This window comes from Pseudorca crassidens, chromosome 11, assembly GCF_039906515.1.
Source record: "Pseudorca crassidens isolate mPseCra1 chromosome 11, mPseCra1.hap1, whole genome shotgun sequence".
NCBI classification, from domain to species: Eukaryota; Metazoa; Chordata; class Mammalia; order Artiodactyla; family Delphinidae; genus Pseudorca; species Pseudorca crassidens.
In genome coordinates this window covers 55,833,669-55,851,872 of record NC_090306.1, presented here as the reverse complement: position 1 = coordinate 55,851,872, position 18,204 = coordinate 55,833,669, and the positions used below count along the sequence as shown (strand labels likewise).

The window sequence follows — 18,204 nt, the reverse complement described above, 5'->3', positions numbered from 1 at the left end:
ATGGTAGTATGGATAAAGTCTTAAATACATTTACTGTCATATAAAATGGTCACTGAATTTCATAGTACTTGTCATTTAATTAGAGTGAAACTGAGATAACTGTCTTGGCCAGGATTTTACTGATTTGATTATTTGGGTCGAGAAACAGGACATTTATTTGATCTGCCTCCTGTCTATAATCTGCCACTCATCCACAAGTGGGAGAAAAACATATTCTTCCTTGATTATAGTTTAATATAATATAATATAATTGATTAAACTATAATCAATTATAGTTTAACTTAATCACCTGGCTATAATCACAATAGCCAGGTGATTAAGACCACCTGGCTATTGTGGTATTGTGGTAGCATCACTTGAGCAGTGGACCCCAAGGTCGATGTCTGAATAATCCTGAATGGTCAGGATCTGGTAGAAGCTGGTAATACCAAACTGAACTGGATGACCAAGTAGAGCTGGTTATCAGTCTCTTTGTTAAAGACATCATTAACCGAATAATTAAGAACAGGACTTCAATACTGAAACAAGCGGAAAAAAAGAGACTAAGTCAAAATGCTAATGATCAAATCCAATTCTTGCCTTCTGAGTATGATATAGTTATTAGTGTTTTCATATTTAATTTTGCAATTTTATATAAGCATTTTAGGGAATTTTGCAGTGAGCTATTAAAAAAAGAAAATCAACTTAAGTCACTTTTCCCCACAGAGTTCTATTAGGGTTTGCAAAAAACTCCATTTTTATCACAAAATATTGCAAAGGAGATAGTTTCAGAAAATATAGCTTACCGATATTGAACACATTATAAGCATCAGAAGATTTATATCTTAATTATTAAGCATATGTCAAAAGCTCATGTGCTTTAGAGGAAGCATCTCCCGGTTTTTAAAGCATGTTATTTTTCCAAGTTTCTAAGTGAAAATGGTTTTGTCTTCACACACTCCATTAGTAGACAGTTTCTGATATTCTATCAAAGTCATTTCTTTCCCTCTGACTCCAGTAAAAAGTTACAATTATCTGCAATATGCATTATTGGATATTCCTCTCTAAACATCAAAGAAATATTTTCAGTTTAAACAAAGCAAGTGTTAAATTACAAATGGCTAAAAGTTTAAAAAAAAAGTAACAAACATCTGGAGGGGAAAAGTAATGGAAATGAAAACCTAATGTTTTAACTTCAACATTAGATTTCCAGGTTCCTCAATACATTAATGCTTGAGAGCTTTAGAAGAAATCCAAAGAGTTTCAACCAGTCTAGTTGTAACAGGTTTTATTCCGATTTAGTTCCTCCTACTTGATTTTAAAATCATCATGTAAGTTTCTAGATTTCTACAAACTTAGAAAAACAAAAAGCTCTTGTTGCCTATCTAGAATGTTTGACTAACAAATGAAATTACATCACTTTCCTGTGTATCACAAGTTCTTTAATAAAGGAACTGTCCCCCAAAAGATATGGAATAGAAGTGCATATTTTTAAATCAACAGACCGCACACACCCCATTACAAATGAAGAGAATCAGCAACCGGAGAAAACAGCTGGGGTTTGTTAGTAACTTTCTAGTGACCCATTGAAGTTAAGCTTCAGCATCTAGTCCTTGGATCAATTTCTAGGTCAATTTCAGTATCTCCAGAATGATTTCTTTTTTTTTTCTTTACAAACCATTAATTTATATTGGGGAGTATTTCCCTTCTGTTGTTAATTTCCTTTCTCATAAAGATATTCTGAAAACAAAACACCTAAAAACATCTCTGGTTCCCACTGATTTATTCTTTATTATTTTGTCCTTCCTTCTTTTCCTCCAGAAGCACTGGCTGCTTCACTAAGCAACATCTGGATGGAGCATTTCATACACAAGGTTAACATTGTTACTACTGCACTGTATTTTCTTGAGCCTTAGCTCTACTCTCTAAAACTTTTTCCAAATATTTTCCATCGCTGAATCAGTTACGTGATGGGCTCCATTCTAAAGCCAAAATCGAGAAATGCAAATAAATATGAAATGCCTAGTTTCAACTGGCAGAAGGACTGACTAACTGAAATCTATATAGGTTCTAAGAGGCCAGAACATCTCTGCATGTGCCTGTTGAGGCACACAGCAGAAATACTACTTTCCAAATTGATGAACAACACATGGCATGAACCTCTACAGTTAGAAGGCTTATAAGTTGCAATTTAAATTTTCTTCCTTGGGAACTTCCCTGAAGCTCCAGTGGTTAAGATTCCACGCTTTCACTGTAGGGGGCACAGGTTCGATCTGCGCAGTACAGCCATAAATAAATAAATAATTTTCCTTAACTACAAATAGATTTAAAATGTACCTTCGTATTATTTATAAGCAAGTCTTAAACTTGATGATATTCAGCATAGATATAGTGAAGATATAATGATACCGCCAAGGGTACTCGGTGAGTTTGATGCACAACTGTCACCTCACTCCATGTGTAGCTACAGGTAGCTATAAGCTATTAGGGTTTAGGCTGTCAGTGATATCTACATGAAATTGTACAGTGGAATTAATAATAATGTTAAACATTTCTTGAGCACTTACTATGTGCCAGGCCTTCTATTAAGCCCTTTGCATCACTGCCTTATTTAATCCTCACACGATGCTATTAGAAATGTACCACTCTTACCACCTTCTTAAAGAGGAGGAAATTGGACCTTTAAAACTGAAAACATTACTACTGTATGACCCAGCATTTCCACTCCTGGGTATTTATCCAAAAAAAAATGAAAACACTAATTCAGAAAGATACATGCACCCCGATGTTCAGAGCAGCATTATTTATTATAGCCAAGATATAGAAGCAACCTAGGTGCCCATCAACAGATGAATGGATTAAGAAGACGTGGTGTATACACACACACACACACACACACACCCATATATACACAATGGAACATCACTCAGCCATAAAAATGAATGAAGTTTTAGAGGGTATTGTGCTAAGTGAAATAAAGACAGACAAATACTGTACGATATCACTTATATGTGGAATCTAAAAAATAAAACTAGTGAATATAACAAAAAAGAAATAGACTCACAGATATAGAGAACAAAATAGTGGTTACCAGTGGGAAGAGGGAAGCGGGGAGGGGCAAGATAGGGGTAGGGGATTAAGAGGTACAAACTACTATGAATAAAATAAATAAGCTACAAGGATAGATAGTACAACATAGGGAATATAGCCAATATCTTATAATAACTATAAATGGCATATAACCTTTAAAAATTGTGAATCATTATGTTATACACCTAAAACTTATATAATATTGTACATCAACTATACCTCAGTTAAAATACTTTTTAAAAGTGCTTTTAAAAAGGTCATGTAATTTGCTGAAGATTCTAGTTAGTCCAGTGATGGGCCAGAATTTGAACCCAAGCCACCTGAATCCAGATCCTGAGCTCCCGACTCTAAGACCAGTAGAAAAGTTACGTCCCTCTTCTCTCTCCTTCCTTTACCTCTCACCTCGTCCAGACCAAAAAAATGTGAAAATCCAAAGCAACTCATCAAAATAATAGATCTGAAATCTGATTCAAACTCAGAAAAAAAACAAAGGGGAATAAAGTAAATAAGAGAAGTGCTCTTAACCAAAATCTAGTTAACGTCCTCACTGCATTAGTCAACACTCCATCCCCTGTAGAAGCAAGACTGGCACAAACTTCTTTCCTATGTCCACATACTTTTGGTTAATCAACTTTGGAGTAACCTACCAAGTACTGATCCCAGTCACATCAGATGAGAGGGTTACAAGGTAGATATCTTCTTCCAGCCCTGTTACATGACACCATAAAATGTACAAGACTTCTTTTTAAAAGCAAAAGAACTTTATAAAACAAAACAACCCAGAAGAATAAAAGGGGACCAGTTTGGCTTTTAGGCCCTGTACCTAGTAAATCCTGTCAGTTCAAAAATATATCTCTAATATAAGGAAATCAGTGAATGACACTGTTGGAAAGAATTGAACTTACTGTAAAGTACAAGGCTCATTTCCTATGGAAAATGCAATAATTTATTTCTTTAGTACAAGCTTTCCAGTAAAGAATGCCCTTGAACTGAATGCCTTGCTGTGACTGGCCGCACACTCTACCCAACAGAATATATATAAGCAGAAAGGAAACACGCTGTCTAGAAAAAAAATACACAATTTCCTTCTATTTCCTTTTCTAAGTAGAGCAACTCTTCTTTGGGGAACAAATCGGGGTCTTATAACAATTAGCTACACAATATTTTCCATTCTCACAGCCAGTAAAAACTAGAAATCATGAGGGTCAATGAAGATGGCCCAATTATTCCCAGAAAGGCAAGGGATTTTGTGGTGGGTGTTTCACGTGGGCTTCTTATTCAGCATGAAGATCAGGTGCCTGGAATCCAGATATCCCCCAAATGAGCAAGAATCCATTGAGAAAATTAAACCCATATAGATCCTTTAACTACTACATATTTTATTCCAGCTTGGCTGAAACATTGGCTGTGTGAGGATGAGTGGTGGAAAAAAAAGGCATAAAGGGAGGTGGGTATAAACTGTGGGGACTTCGAAGAGCTAGGGAAGGTTGTAATCAATTCAGTGGCCAGCTGTGGATCCGTAGAAAGTTTCTAGGAAGAGCAGTGATGTGACTGTACCCTATGCAGGTTAACTGGCAAACATAGGAGAGCCAAAGGTAGAAAAGGTGAAAGGTAGGAAGACCAGTTAAGAGGCAAGATATGGAACTGAAGAGTCCATCTACGGATAAGTGCCTGAAGGGAATGTGGTGGACATATACCATGGAATATTACTCAGCCAGAGAAAAGAGGAAGTCCTGCCATTTGCGTGATGAAATTTGAGGACATTATGCTAAGTGAAATAAGTCAGACAAAGACAAATACTGTCTATCACTTAATATGTGGAATCTATAAATACTAAATGTATAGAAACAGACAGTAGAATGGTGGTTGCCAGGGGCTTGGGGGGAGTTGGGGTGGGCAGAGGGAATGAGGAAATATTGGTCAAAGGGTGCAAACTCCCAGTCATAAGGTAAGCTCTGGGGATCTCGCATGGTGATTATAGTTTACAATGCAGTATTATTTACCTGAAAGTTGCTAAGAGAATAGATCTTAGATGTTCTCACCACAAAAAAAGAAATGGTAATCATGTGAGATGATGGAGGTATTAACTAATGCCACTGTGGTAATCATTTTGCAATACATAAGTCAAATCAACACGCTGTATTCCTTAAACTTACACAAGGTTATATGTCAATTACATCTCAATAAAGCTGGGTTGGGGGACAATTGATGGAAGCTGAGTGCTGGTTAAATCTCACTGTATTTGCTTACAATGCGTTTCATTTCATTTTAGCAACATTAATCTCATGACTTCAAAGAACTTACCTATTTCCTATTCTGTTGCCTATAAGAAAGTTTATATAGGTTTTTCTTATTGATGAGTTCAATGGGATACGATGTCCTTTTAGTTGTGATGCTTAGAAAATGGCAGACCTATATTTGATATGTATGCCAATACCAATTTAGTCAACACTGTGCTCACTAGAGTATAATGGAATAGGACTTTTTGACTTCTGACACTAGGTCAAAAAAGGCCTTGCTTGCAGTTTTCTCCTCATTTGGGAAAACATCCTCTCTGGGAGCCCTGAGTGTATGTCAGAAGGCTGACTTCCCACCCTGAGACCACCAAGTTAGAAAGGCCATGTGTGTGGGTGCTCCACAGGACACCCCCAGATGCACCCAGACTTCAAGCCAATTCTGCAAAAGCACCTGTGAGTAAAGACGCCTCCAAATTCTACCCCAAGCATGAGAGGTAACGCCCAGCTGCTTGAGTCCTCCCAGCTGAGGCCCTAGACATCCTGAAGCAGAAACAAGTCTTTCCGTTGTGCCCTGTCCATATTCCTGACCCAAAGAATCCATGAGCTTTTTTGTTGTTTTGTTTTTTTACATTATTAAGTTTTGGGGTGGTTGATGAAACAGTAATAGGTAACTGGAACCATATGTCTAACAAGAGAGGTAATAAACCCATTGGTTATGGAGCCCACACCTGGAATATGATACTTCGTTCTGGGTGACATATTACAAAAGACAAAAAAAAAAACAACCATACTCAGAGGAGAAGAAGAAGAATGTTCCTTCGTGGGAAAAAGCTGAAAGGCTTAGAGATATTCAAATCAGAAAAGAGAACAAACGGTATATGTTAATTGCCTTCAAATATCTGAAGAGCTATCACAAGTAAAAGTAATAACAATTAGTCTGTATATTCCCAGGAGGGAGGCCTAGGAACAGTGAACAGAAGTTACAGGGAGTCAGATGGAAGTGTTTTCTAATGTTCAGAGCTTTCCAGGAAAGAAGAGGCAGCCTTAAGAGGACGTGAGTTTCCTAACATTAAAGGTAATCAAGCAGTCTAGATGATCATCACCTGGTGGGTAAGTTTGGAGAGAATTCATTTATTGACCAGAAGGTTGAATAAAATGCTCTTACTTTAAGGCTACACTGTAACACTGAGATGTTTTTAATCTAAAGATCATCCCCATTTCCTTGTGCTAAGAAATCTAATCCCAACACATGTTGAGCAGAGGGAAAAAAATACAAGATGAATAAATTGAATGAAAGGCAATACCAAAGTATAAATAGAAAGGGATGCAGAACTCTGGAGGAGAGAAGAATGGAAACTAACAGGAAAATACAATCCAGCAGAGCAGCAAAGGGACTTCAGGAAAAGATGAAGCATGAAGATGGAACCATGGAAGAGAGAAAAGCAAGGCCAAAGATGCCATCATAGATGACCCAGGGTAGAGAGGATGCCCTCATCTTTCTTGAGAAATGGTTTTATTCGTTTTTAAGACGTTTTTCCTCGGTCAGTGGGAAAGACAGACCAGAAGAACATGGTAATGTAGCAGCATAAAGAACAAGGTTCAAGTGGTAAAATTAACAAAGCTCTTCAGTGGTCAGTGAATTTCTGGCCTCAGAAAGATACAGGATCTGTGTGCCTATGGGGTCAGGTACACCTGCATGGAAGCCACCGTCAGTATGTAAGAATCACTACTAAGGGAAGCAAGAAAAACCGGTGCGTAAAACCTGGTTTCCTAACAAAGGCAACGGGAAAAGGAAAACACAAACCACTAGAAAATGAGATATTTCCAAGGCCAAACCATCCCAGCAACAACAACAAAAAGAAATGAAAAGAAAGAGTTAAAAAGTTATCTCATACACATTTCATCTGAATTTTATCACCATTTGTAATCAACTTCCAATGTTTCATAATACCCTTTAACCTTAGTTACTCAACCCAGGGAACAAGTCATCTCATTGTTACCCCATTTGAAGGAAGAGTGGAGACTCTTTTCATGTTGATAAGAGATAGAAAAAGGAGACACTCCCAGGAAAGAAAAGTGTTTTGAGGAAACTCCTGGAGCCTGAGGGTAAGAGGTGGTGATAATATGCTTCTTGCCTTAACCCTTTCAAAGATGCATCATATCAGAAGTTAGAAATTCATGGAATCGATAAAATAAAAGTCATTTATTAAAAAAAAAACAAATTTTTCAGTACTAAAAAAGAACAGAAATTTTATCTTACTACTCACCCATTTCCTAGGTCTGCCTCTTGGCCGTTTTTCTCCAGTGGCTTCTGCTTTCTGCAAAATGAAAAAGGAAGTTACATCGTTTTCTACCTGACATTTCTTATAAGTGCTGCACCAAGGGACACATTTCAAGTAAGAACGTTCTGGTTTGCAGATAAGGTATTAAGATTGCTTTAAGAATCTCTTTCTCCTTGAAGGTTCATCTTCTCCATTTTTCATTGCATGATGCAAAGAGAGATCTATGCAGCCCTCACCCTAATAGACTCCCCTGGAGTAATCTCTGAAATGCATGAAAATGCTTTTTAAAAGCCATTTTGCCCTTATTTCTACCTGTAATCAAAAAAAATTATTCCCACATATCCATAATTATGTAAAGTGGACTTTTAGAAAATTAATGTTTCTTAAATGATGATTTTTCTTTCCATATCACAACTAAAATTACCAAAATTAACATTGATATATTACTGTACAATTTACAAACCACTTCTACCCACATTGTTAGGCAAAAGCAAATCTAAATGTGAGTGAAAATATATAGGCTTCTAACTCAAAAAAACAAATATTAGCACACTTCTACATAGTTAATTTCCTATTCCTTGCCCCAAACAAACACCTGTCAATCAGTTCACCCAAAGCAGAGAGAGAAAAAAAAAAGCTAGCAGAAATCATCAATGTTTTTCTCTGAGATGGAAACAAGGGATGCTAAAAATAATAATTAATAAACAATGTATATTATTAACAATTAACAATTCCACACTCAACACAAACCTGACATGAATATATTTCTAACTATCTTAACAGTTTGTTCATTGCTTTACTTCACAGAAGATTTTTCTGGTATCACAGTTGTTTTTTTCCCTTTTGAGTAAAATTTTAATATTATAATTTCCCTGTGTTTATCACGCCTACTCCAATCCCCAAATACACCAACACACACATATCACATGCACTTTCTATAAAAATACACGTTTATAGGGACTTCCCTGGTGGCGCAGTGGTTGAGAATCCGCCTGCCAATGCAGGGGACACGGGTTTGATCCCTGGTCTGGGAAGATCCCACATGCCGCGGAGCAACTAAGCCCGTGTGCCACAACTACTGAGCCTGTGTGCCACAGCTACTGAAGCCCACGCACCTAGAGCCTGTGCTCTGCAACAAGAGAAGCCACTGCAATGAGAAGACCACACACCGCAACGAAGAGTAGCCCCCTCTCACTGCAACTAGAGAAAGCCTGCGCACAGCAACAAAGACCCAACACAGCCAAAAAAAAAAAAATACATGTTTATAATTTCCATTTTCAGAGTAAAGAAAACTTAGTACATCCTCTTCTGTGTATGAGAATCATCTCAAGGCTATATAAACACAAAAATACAGGTAACCTAAGCCAGGATAACTCATTTTGCATTTTACTTTTGTTACCTGGGTTAGCAGCAAGTACTTGGTACAACGATACTAAAATTACCTATTATAACTGTCTACACTGCCAAATGACTCTCTTTTCTCCCTTCAATCTGGTAAAAATAGATGGAGATAGGTGACAGATTGATAGATACACAGAGAGATACAAAGATACACAGGTACATAGACAAAATAAGATTTTTAAGTCACAAGATTTCTCACCAAATATCTTCCTGACCTATCTAACAGGTTCCATGAATTAACCCAAACTTTGTATGATTATAATGTTAGTTCACATTTATTGAGCATTTAAAATACCCTAGGCACTGGGCTAAGTCATTCGCATGTGTTATTTTAATCTTTACAACAGCCCTCCATGTAAGGTAGCTGTTATTATTTCTCTTAGTTTGCAAACGGGCAATTAAATCTTAGAAAGGCTAGCTGAATAACTCAGGTCACACACAAAGCTGGTAAATGGCAAGTCTGGGATTGGAACCCAGTTCTGTTGGACTCTAAAGCCAGGGCTCTCACTGTCCTGACAACGCTACCTCCCTTTAGGTTACATGCATTTGCTGCTATGAGGAGATATTTTAGTTAACGAAAATTGTCACTGACTCAGCTCCACCTAAGAGTCAGATTTGGGCACTCTGAATCATAGTAGTAGGGGTTACTACTTTGAATGGCTCCACAAAGGAATCATTCCTTGTCAAGGGTTAGTGGTCCTGTCTTACCTTCGGTCATAAGGGCATGAGTTAAATTAAGTGAAAGCCAGGAGGGCCCAGTGAATCACACCCTCTTTCTGAGTGTTGTCTCAGGGAGAGAGGGAGATCTCAAAAGGAACACAGATTCCACTTTGGAAAGCTTAGATTCAAATCCCTGCTCCGCCATGTTAGCTTTATGACTTTGGGCAGGTCCCTGAAAACCTTAATTTGGTTTCAGGTGTGAAATGGAGATAACACCTCCGGTGAGGAGTGAGGAGTGAAGTGGCTGCCGTAAATGAGGTGCTCAATAAATGTTCTTTCACTCCTAACCAGATGGAACTCTTAAAGGGAAAGTTTTCCTTTAAGTTAGTCCAATCTCATAGAAGGTTCAATCAATGCAAATATTCCATTACACCCATAGATCACCTTAAGAATGAAGCTCTTAAGAGACCCTCTGGCTAGTACATCACGAGTTATATGAGTACAAAATTCCCTAATACAGAAGTAGTGTCTGATTTACCCTTTAGGAGCAACTGTAAGGTTGCACAGTTTACTCAGTAGTAAATAATACAAACATGGAAGATAGAAATCCTTTCTAATGGGCATGGGGATGGTAGGTGGGGTTGAGAGTAGGAGACTGCTGATCTTAAAAGCTAACAGTGCTACACCAGGCTTTTCTGTATGGTGGTTATGTACCGGGGCCATGATGTGATCCGGGTGTATCTAAAGTCTGTTAAAAAGAGGGTTGTTTTCTAAGAGGGTTTCACTGCATTTTAAAGTCAGAGAAAACAAATCTCTCGTAAGAGAGAGAAAGCCCTGCAAACAAGAGGACTTAAAAACGAGCATCCCATTTACAAAAAGTCTATTCAAAAATAAAATTCGCACCATTAACTAAAGGGCAAAATATCACGATTATCACTTGGACTTGTTAAAAGCAAACTTGCTCCTTGGTCTTGGGGCCAGTATTACATGTAAACTGAAACCCTCTTCTGAGACGACATCTAGAAGAAACACATTAGCTGTGCTGTGTGTCGTCGATCTGGGAGGTTTTCATTGTTCCTTAAAACCCACATTATTTAATCATTCTGATCAAACTTCACAAAAGCTGCAAAACCAGTTAGGATTTTCCTTCGTAAACCAGCATAGGTCCAGGAATTTTACATATTGGAAAACACTGGCTTTAACTTTTCTCCCTGTGTTTAATGCTCTTCGGAATATTATTTTTCAATAGAAAACAAAACATTTCGGGGGCTTGTTTTGTTTTTAATATGTTAACATATGCAATACTGTGTAAGTGTATATTTGGTTTTCCTTAGCCAGAGTGGAATTTGGTTCCACACTACAAACCCATGTATAATTCAGACAATAACTTATTCTGAGTACTTACTGCTTATCTCAGGGCGGGGGAGTAGGGAGAGAGGGTGGGAATTCTGCATTTGTAAGAACTGAATTTCAGACTATTATCAGCCCTGTTATACTAACGTCTGCAACGATCATATGTTAAAAGTATTATTCCCTCCTGGCTTGTCTTCATTCTTATTTTTGCCTTTTAAAAAAAGTGTAAGTTCAGAACTGTGTATTTAATTTTATAAGATGCTTTAGAAGCAAGTTCATGAGGATTGGGGAGACTATTAAATGGGAAATGTAATTATATCTTTCTCTAAGAAGTTTTGGTACTCCAGGCTCTTAAATGTATGAGCACTAAAAAATTAATTAAAAAAGGAAATTCATCTAGCAAATAGAACTCTTGATCTTGGAAACAGTGCTTAGCATTAGTGTCTGGTGCATAAGATGTGCTCACTGCATAATTATTGCATGAAGGAAGGAAAGAAAGAAACACTGGTGTTTATATCACCTGTGTGTTTCCCTGTTGTTTCCCTCTCACCTTTAGAATTCTACAGCTTGGTAGGGCTTTAGAAGACATTTCATCCAGCCCCTTCATTTAACAAATAAAACAACTTCTGGGTGTGCCATGATCTCCAACGTCATAGCCTTCTGGTTTATTTGGGGGCCAGGAATGGGTTGCAGTAAGCACATATTGCCAATCCCTTTATAAGCTTGTAGAGAACTCCCCTCCGATGATTTCTCAAAACCTAACTTACAACCTACATTTCTGGTTACTGGAGAAAACATAATCTACCTTGTAGCAAATACTTTATGAGATATTTGACACCGCATAACAGTGGAAAGATCATAAGCTTTAGAATTAGATTTGAACTCAAGCCCAGGTACTCCCATTTACTGGAGCTGAACATTAGACATGTCACAGTTTACATCTCTGAATCACAGTTTTCTCATTTGTGAAATGAAGACCATAATGCCTACATCATAGGATTAAAGGAGCTAATGTATATGGAAGGTAAGCCTGACAAAAGCTACAGCATTTAGTAGGTAGTCAAATGTAATTTCTTAACTCCCTCCATATTTTAAAATGTTACCCTTAAAAGGAGTACCTCCCAATTTTGTAAGTTTCCAGTCAAAGTACTGAGTGATTTTCTGAGCATTATCTTATTTAAGTAGGGCAGCTATTACTACCCCTGTTTATATGGGCGATTAAGCAATCTGCCCATGTTCTTAAGTGGTGGAACTGAGACCCCATCTGATTTCAAGGCAATAAAGGGTCTGTTCTTCTGGGAGACAGTCCCGTACAAAATGAAGTAGCCATGGGGAAATTTTTTAAAAAAACTTCTAGGGTGGAAATCAAATGAGTAGTTAAAAGTAAAATATTTCCAAGTTTTCTATAAAGACATAGACAAGAGCTGAGATTGGGAACCAAGCGCATTAGCCAGTTCTGACTTCTGGGTCAAATTTAGATAGCTATTAATTTTTTGCTATTCTAAATGCTCACATCATACTGTGATAATGCATAAAAACCAGAATGCCCCACTCCAAATCAATCAGTGCATCTGTATACACACACACACAAAAGAGCTAGAAAAAGATTTGGGCTTAGTAGTACCTGGCTTTGTTTTCATGTATCTTTCCATGTATATGTATATATGACTAAGACCTGCTGACTTTAGAGCATAGGGAGCCATCGAAAAACAGTGTAGAGTCACATTTTATTTCTTTTAGTAGCTCTTTCAAAAATATAAAGAGGGTAAATCAACGTGCACTGGCATCAAAATCAACTGGACTAATCAGTCACGTTAAATGTTAAGTAATTGCCACTTCACCTTTTTGCTCATCTAGTTCTATGGGTTTCCAAACTGTACATGCAACTATTTTTAGTCTTTAAAAGACATTACAAGTTTGCCATTGCTACATATTTTCCAAAAAAGAAATAAAAGTGAATTCTATCATCCATTGTAGTTCATGCTCATTTTCCCCAAGGAAGTCCTTGTTGTCAACTCCCATGTCATTATTTACACATGCCTGTCTTCACCTATACAAACATGAAATTAAAGCCAAGGCCAAAATAACAGGAAAAGTTATTTTCAAAGTTTAGGATTCTCCTCTTTAACTGTTCCTCTCCCTCCTTTGTAATCAGAAAAATCAATAGCAATGATATGAGAGTTCATAAGGGCGACCTTCCGAGCAAACTACTCCCTACATTATCCTGGAGAAAAAGATGGCTGTGACTACTCCTTGCTAAATCATTTAGAAGATGCCATTCAGCGTTGTTCAGTGGATTAAAGCAATATAGAATAATAAAGCAGCAGCCTAAAATGGAATCAGTTCTCCATTCACCTTTTTCTCCTGGTTGGCACTATAAAAATTCAGAGCTAAAATTCTCAGCATCTAGGATATAAAATTCATTGTTCCACCCTTGTGCCAAGCTATATGGTTCCAGAGCAAGCTCTGGAAACTGCAGAAAGTCAGCTAACAAGATAATATGGGTCTGAATGATTTAACTGACATAAAATGCTCTTCAGCATCCATCTAGTCTCAAAAAAGAACTGAAATGCAACAGAATACCAATCTGTTATGTTCTCTTGAGCAAAATGATCTGTTGAGACCTTGAGATAAAAATGAACCAGAGCTGGAAGTCAGTCAAAGTAATGAGGGGCTTTCGATGAAAAAGTTCAGAAGAATAACTGGCAAAGAATGAGATCTCTGGGTTCCTTGAAGTAAAGTGATTTCAGAAAATAACTCAAATGTATTTGAATCTTCCATATTTGGATCATAATCTACGATGACTCAAAGGCATTGTGAGAGAGAATTTACTGATACATTAAGGCTCGGTCCTCTCTGGCAAAGTTAAGTGAAAAAAAAAAATGAGTCAACTGTTTAGGTAAGACAGCCTAAAATACCAAGATAATGGAGACAACAGTTGGGCTTTACATAATTCCACCTGACTGGATTTATCTGTATGCTTAGATAGAGCCCTGAGTCCCAGTGGAAGTTACTTGCCCATAAAAACACAGAGGAACTCAAAATAACGCGTACTAGTAACATAGACGCCATAGGCTGGAATTGTATGACAACTGCCTACACCATCTTTCCCTGACTTACCTATAACGATGCCTTTGGTTCCCCTCTTCAGCTCGACCTACTATATCCCGTAAAAAATCATGTCCTTGCTCCGCATCTATGCGCTAATATTTAACTGAAATGATGAGGAAAACCCATTCTCTCATCCTAAAATATCTGTGCTTGGTGTTAGTAATCATTTGTGAAAAATCAACCAACCTCCTAGGAACATGATTAGAAAAGGAGCACAAATCTTCCTCTATAGTATCCAATTCGTATCAAGTCTTCTTTGTTTAGGCAAGTGGAAAATATAAATTAGGTGTCTGCCTGAACACATTATTTGAAGTATACTTTACCTAGATGGTATTTTCATTTTGTACTTTGCTCTTTATTTCTCTTCACTACAACCTAAAGTCAAAAGGAAGTTCAAGCAAATCTGTGATATCATGAAGTAGGGCTATCTCACACCTGAGATCTTTTTTATACGCAATTCTTCCTATTAAAATTAATTCAATCTCAGAATTTTTTTTTTCCCTAAAAGTACCTGAATGACAATTGGCCTGACTTACAGATGAATTTGACTTGTGACCTTAAAAACTGGAGAATTAGTGAAAGAAACCCCTCCAGTGTTCTCTCATTAAACAGGCACAACAAAAACCCTAAACTAAACATAAAGGAGATGGTATCTTTCTTCTCTCCAAACATGAGAAATGTGAAAATACAAAGTATTTCCATCCAGCACAAACAGGAGAGGAAAACAAAATAAAACAAAAAGGAAATTAAGAGCCAACTGGTCACAGGTATACCTCAAACTAAGACATAAATAAAAGGGTCAAGACACACACACAGACACACACATACTCACACGAATAAATTATTTATTCAGGAAAACATTAACTTCTGATTTCTTTTATTAAGATAACAATATGAAACTGGTTCAGGGATGAACTTTGAGCACTCAGATTGGTGTTCTTAGGAATAACTAGAATTTCTACATAATGGTTATCCATGGGAATTTGTCATAACGGAATAGAAGCGAAGTGAAGAATAATTATCTTCTCTTCCAAAAGTTCCAGGCATAACAAATTATGTTTTTATAAATGTTTGTTTTATATATTACACAAATCAAGTTTATATTGAATATGACCTGAAATTAAAGTGATTGCTAATTTAGTAGTCCTCCACTTGGTCTTGCAACTTTCCTCATGCATTGTCAAGTGTCACACTGCTAATTTTCCAACAAGCAGTTTTGTTTTCAAATGCCCCAAGGCCAGTTACTGGGTCCAAACACAAACTTTGTAAGTAAAGAAACTCCAAGCAGCAAGAAATTTTAAACATACAACATCATCAGTATCCCAGTGTACACTGTATCTCCTCTAATTTTAGAGTTCTGTTCTCTTATATACTTACCAGGTTTTGTTATATAGTTTCCATTTTGGTGAGTCTCAGTTTGCAGGAGAATTCCCAATTTATTAATCATAGAAGACTTCTCATCTCTACTCTGGTCAGTCTAGCATGTTATGAACAATGTAACTTTTTCTAAAAAAGATAACTTTTCAAAGTCCTAACAAAAATATGTTTTGTTAGAATACAACATATGTTTAATAAACAAATATATGTTTGATAATCATGTTTACATAGGGTAGTAGCAAACTCAATAAATACCAATTCGAAAGTGAAAATACCTTAAGTTTACACATGCCATGAACAATTCATCAGTGTCATTCATTATTTTGCAAAGTGTTATCTTCTCCAGATGAAGCGTAATTTATAAAACTGAAGAAATGTAACAGTCAGGTTCTGAGCAAAAATACGTATCCATTTTTATTAGAAAGGGGACTTTTATAACAGAATTGTGTGAAATAATTTTGTCTGGAAGAATGAAAGATTTCAGAGAAAAATTTCTTTCGGAAAAAGAAAGCCTACTTCTGTTCTGGAAGTTGTAATACTATGTGCATACACATGAAGAATTATCAGAAAGATGAATAGCCTAAGGGTCATTTATAAATGCCTATCACCAAAGTAACTAAAAATAAGTCAAACCTTACTTGGGAAGAAACCAACTTTTTGTTATTTTGCTTTAGGTGGTAAATTAGGCACAAGTCTCAGCTTTCCTTTTGTCAATAAAGATTTTGCTAGTCAGTGGCAAACTTTTCAAACTGAAGAGAAGGTGATGGAAGCACCTTTTTACTCGTTCCAGAAAAAGAGTAATACAGTAAAATATGAGAGGTAATTCATTTTCCCTTTTTTTGTATTGAATTTTAAATAATTTATTTATGATGAGATTTACAGATTTCTTCCTGGGAGATGTTATGATGCATTTTTCAGAGCAATTACATCATAGTTTAAATGTTTGTCAGCTAGCTACCAAGATATTTCTTTGCCATTCCATTAGAGTAAAAGTAAGATAAAATTAACTTAATGCAACAAAAAAAAACCCTATGTTAAATTGGCCCTTTTTTAAAATTGAATAAAGCAGGTAAAAAAACAAATAGTAAGTATTCATATTAGTAATATCAGATTATACAGGCACTTTTAAATGACAAGATAATTTAGAGCTACTTCAATGTTTAGTGATTAAATATGAGTACAATTAAATCTTCACTCTGAGAAGCAGTTCTATTTAAATATATCAGAAATCTGCCCTTTCAACTCTGTTCAAGACTGTTAAAACAAAACAGAGAAGAACTCATAGTTGCTCCCTAAATAACTTTATATGTATCACTGGTTGCTATGGAAGTCTACAACACTGAAAACTATCAAATATAATATGGTAGGTGCTCACACTCACAGAGAAAACCACACAAAACATTAATCCTCAAGAGATGAGCATACAGTCATTTTCAACAAATACTGTACATGGTGTACTCAAATCGACTATAAAGATATATCAAAACTTACTTCTGAATTTTGAACCTTTGTTTTTAACGAGCATACAAACCCACAAATAAAATACAGAAACTTTTTTTCTGATTTATTTGTAAAGCTTAAAAAATGTGAATTTTATCTTCACCTTCCCTTCTCTGTCTACGCATTGACCCTGAGATATTTCTTCTTTGTTAGCTCAAATACCACCAAACATGAAGTTTTTAAACTGCAATTTAAAATTTATAAAGAAAAACACTGGAAATTACACTTGGTTGGGTTCTATCCTGCCCAAAAATATACAATAAATGAGTCAAATACTTGTTTAAAAAATTTCTCATTGTCCTATTCAGAACATTTGTCTATCACCTGAGGTGGAAAGCCTTTTGAGAGATTATGATATATTATATTGTAGGTTTATTGTAAACAAACAAGGTACTTTATCAGCACATTTAAAGCAGTAAAATTAGTGAAAATTTTTTTCCAGAATCCCATAATTGGATTTACTTCTAATTATCATCTATTTGGCAAAGTACTTAACTTTAATAGTGGAATTTGGTTTTCCAATAATCATGTAAATAAGCACAAAGTAAATTAATCTTTATTATTTTTTAAGGAAATTGCAAAAACTTCACCACCAGACAAAATCTATAGCTTTGATTTGTTTTTAACTATTTCACAACTGGTGCAAATCTTAATTGTTCATTCTCCACTCCCCCACCTCCCCCTCCCATCTCCGTTTTAAGTTTCTTATTATTTGGTGATTGTTTAAAAACAGCACTGTAAGCATCTTCATGAACTTTTTATACTAAGTATCTGCTTGAAAATCTCACCAATATTAAAGGTAGGAAATGAGTCTTGGGTTACCCACTTGGGAGAAATCCTTAGGTGAGGATCTAGAATGGGAAAATTACAGGGAGGTTCCTCTGGGCGTTGAGAAAGTTGGGAGGACGTAAGAAATCTCACCTTTTGAGCTGCTTTGGAGGGACTCTTGTTTTTGCTGCCTTTGGGTCTTCCCCTTGGTCTCTTAGGAGAGGGCTCACCGGTTGGCTCCTAGTTTCGGGGGGGAAAAAAATGCTGCTGTGGCAAGAATGGCTGAAAGAAATTGACCCTGACTCTATAGTTGTATTTTCTGCCTGTGCTGCTCAACAGAACTGTTGGAACACATTCAGTTCAAGCATAAACGGATGATGATGGTACAGAGTTTACAGAAAGGGGAAATAACTATACTTGTAATCCAAGAATTCATAGAGGAAATT

General features: G+C 36.4%; 1 protein-coding gene across 2 annotated transcripts in view; it reads right to left on the bottom strand.

Annotated features, from left to right (window-relative positions):
* Nucleotides 1–18,204, bottom strand: part of HMGA2 (high mobility group AT-hook 2) — a 136,732-nt gene that overhangs the window by 114,661 nt on the left and 3,867 nt on the right. For both annotated transcript variants that reach the window (XM_067697247.1, XM_067697248.1), the window contains 2 exons: nucleotides 17,912–17,998; nucleotides 7,574–7,624 (listed from right to left, as the gene is read on the bottom strand). In XM_067697247.1, coding sequence (XP_067553348.1) covers nucleotides 7,574–7,624; nucleotides 17,912–17,998 — 138 coding nt within the window. The remainder of the gene's footprint in view (nucleotides 1–7,573; nucleotides 7,625–17,911; nucleotides 17,999–18,204) is intronic.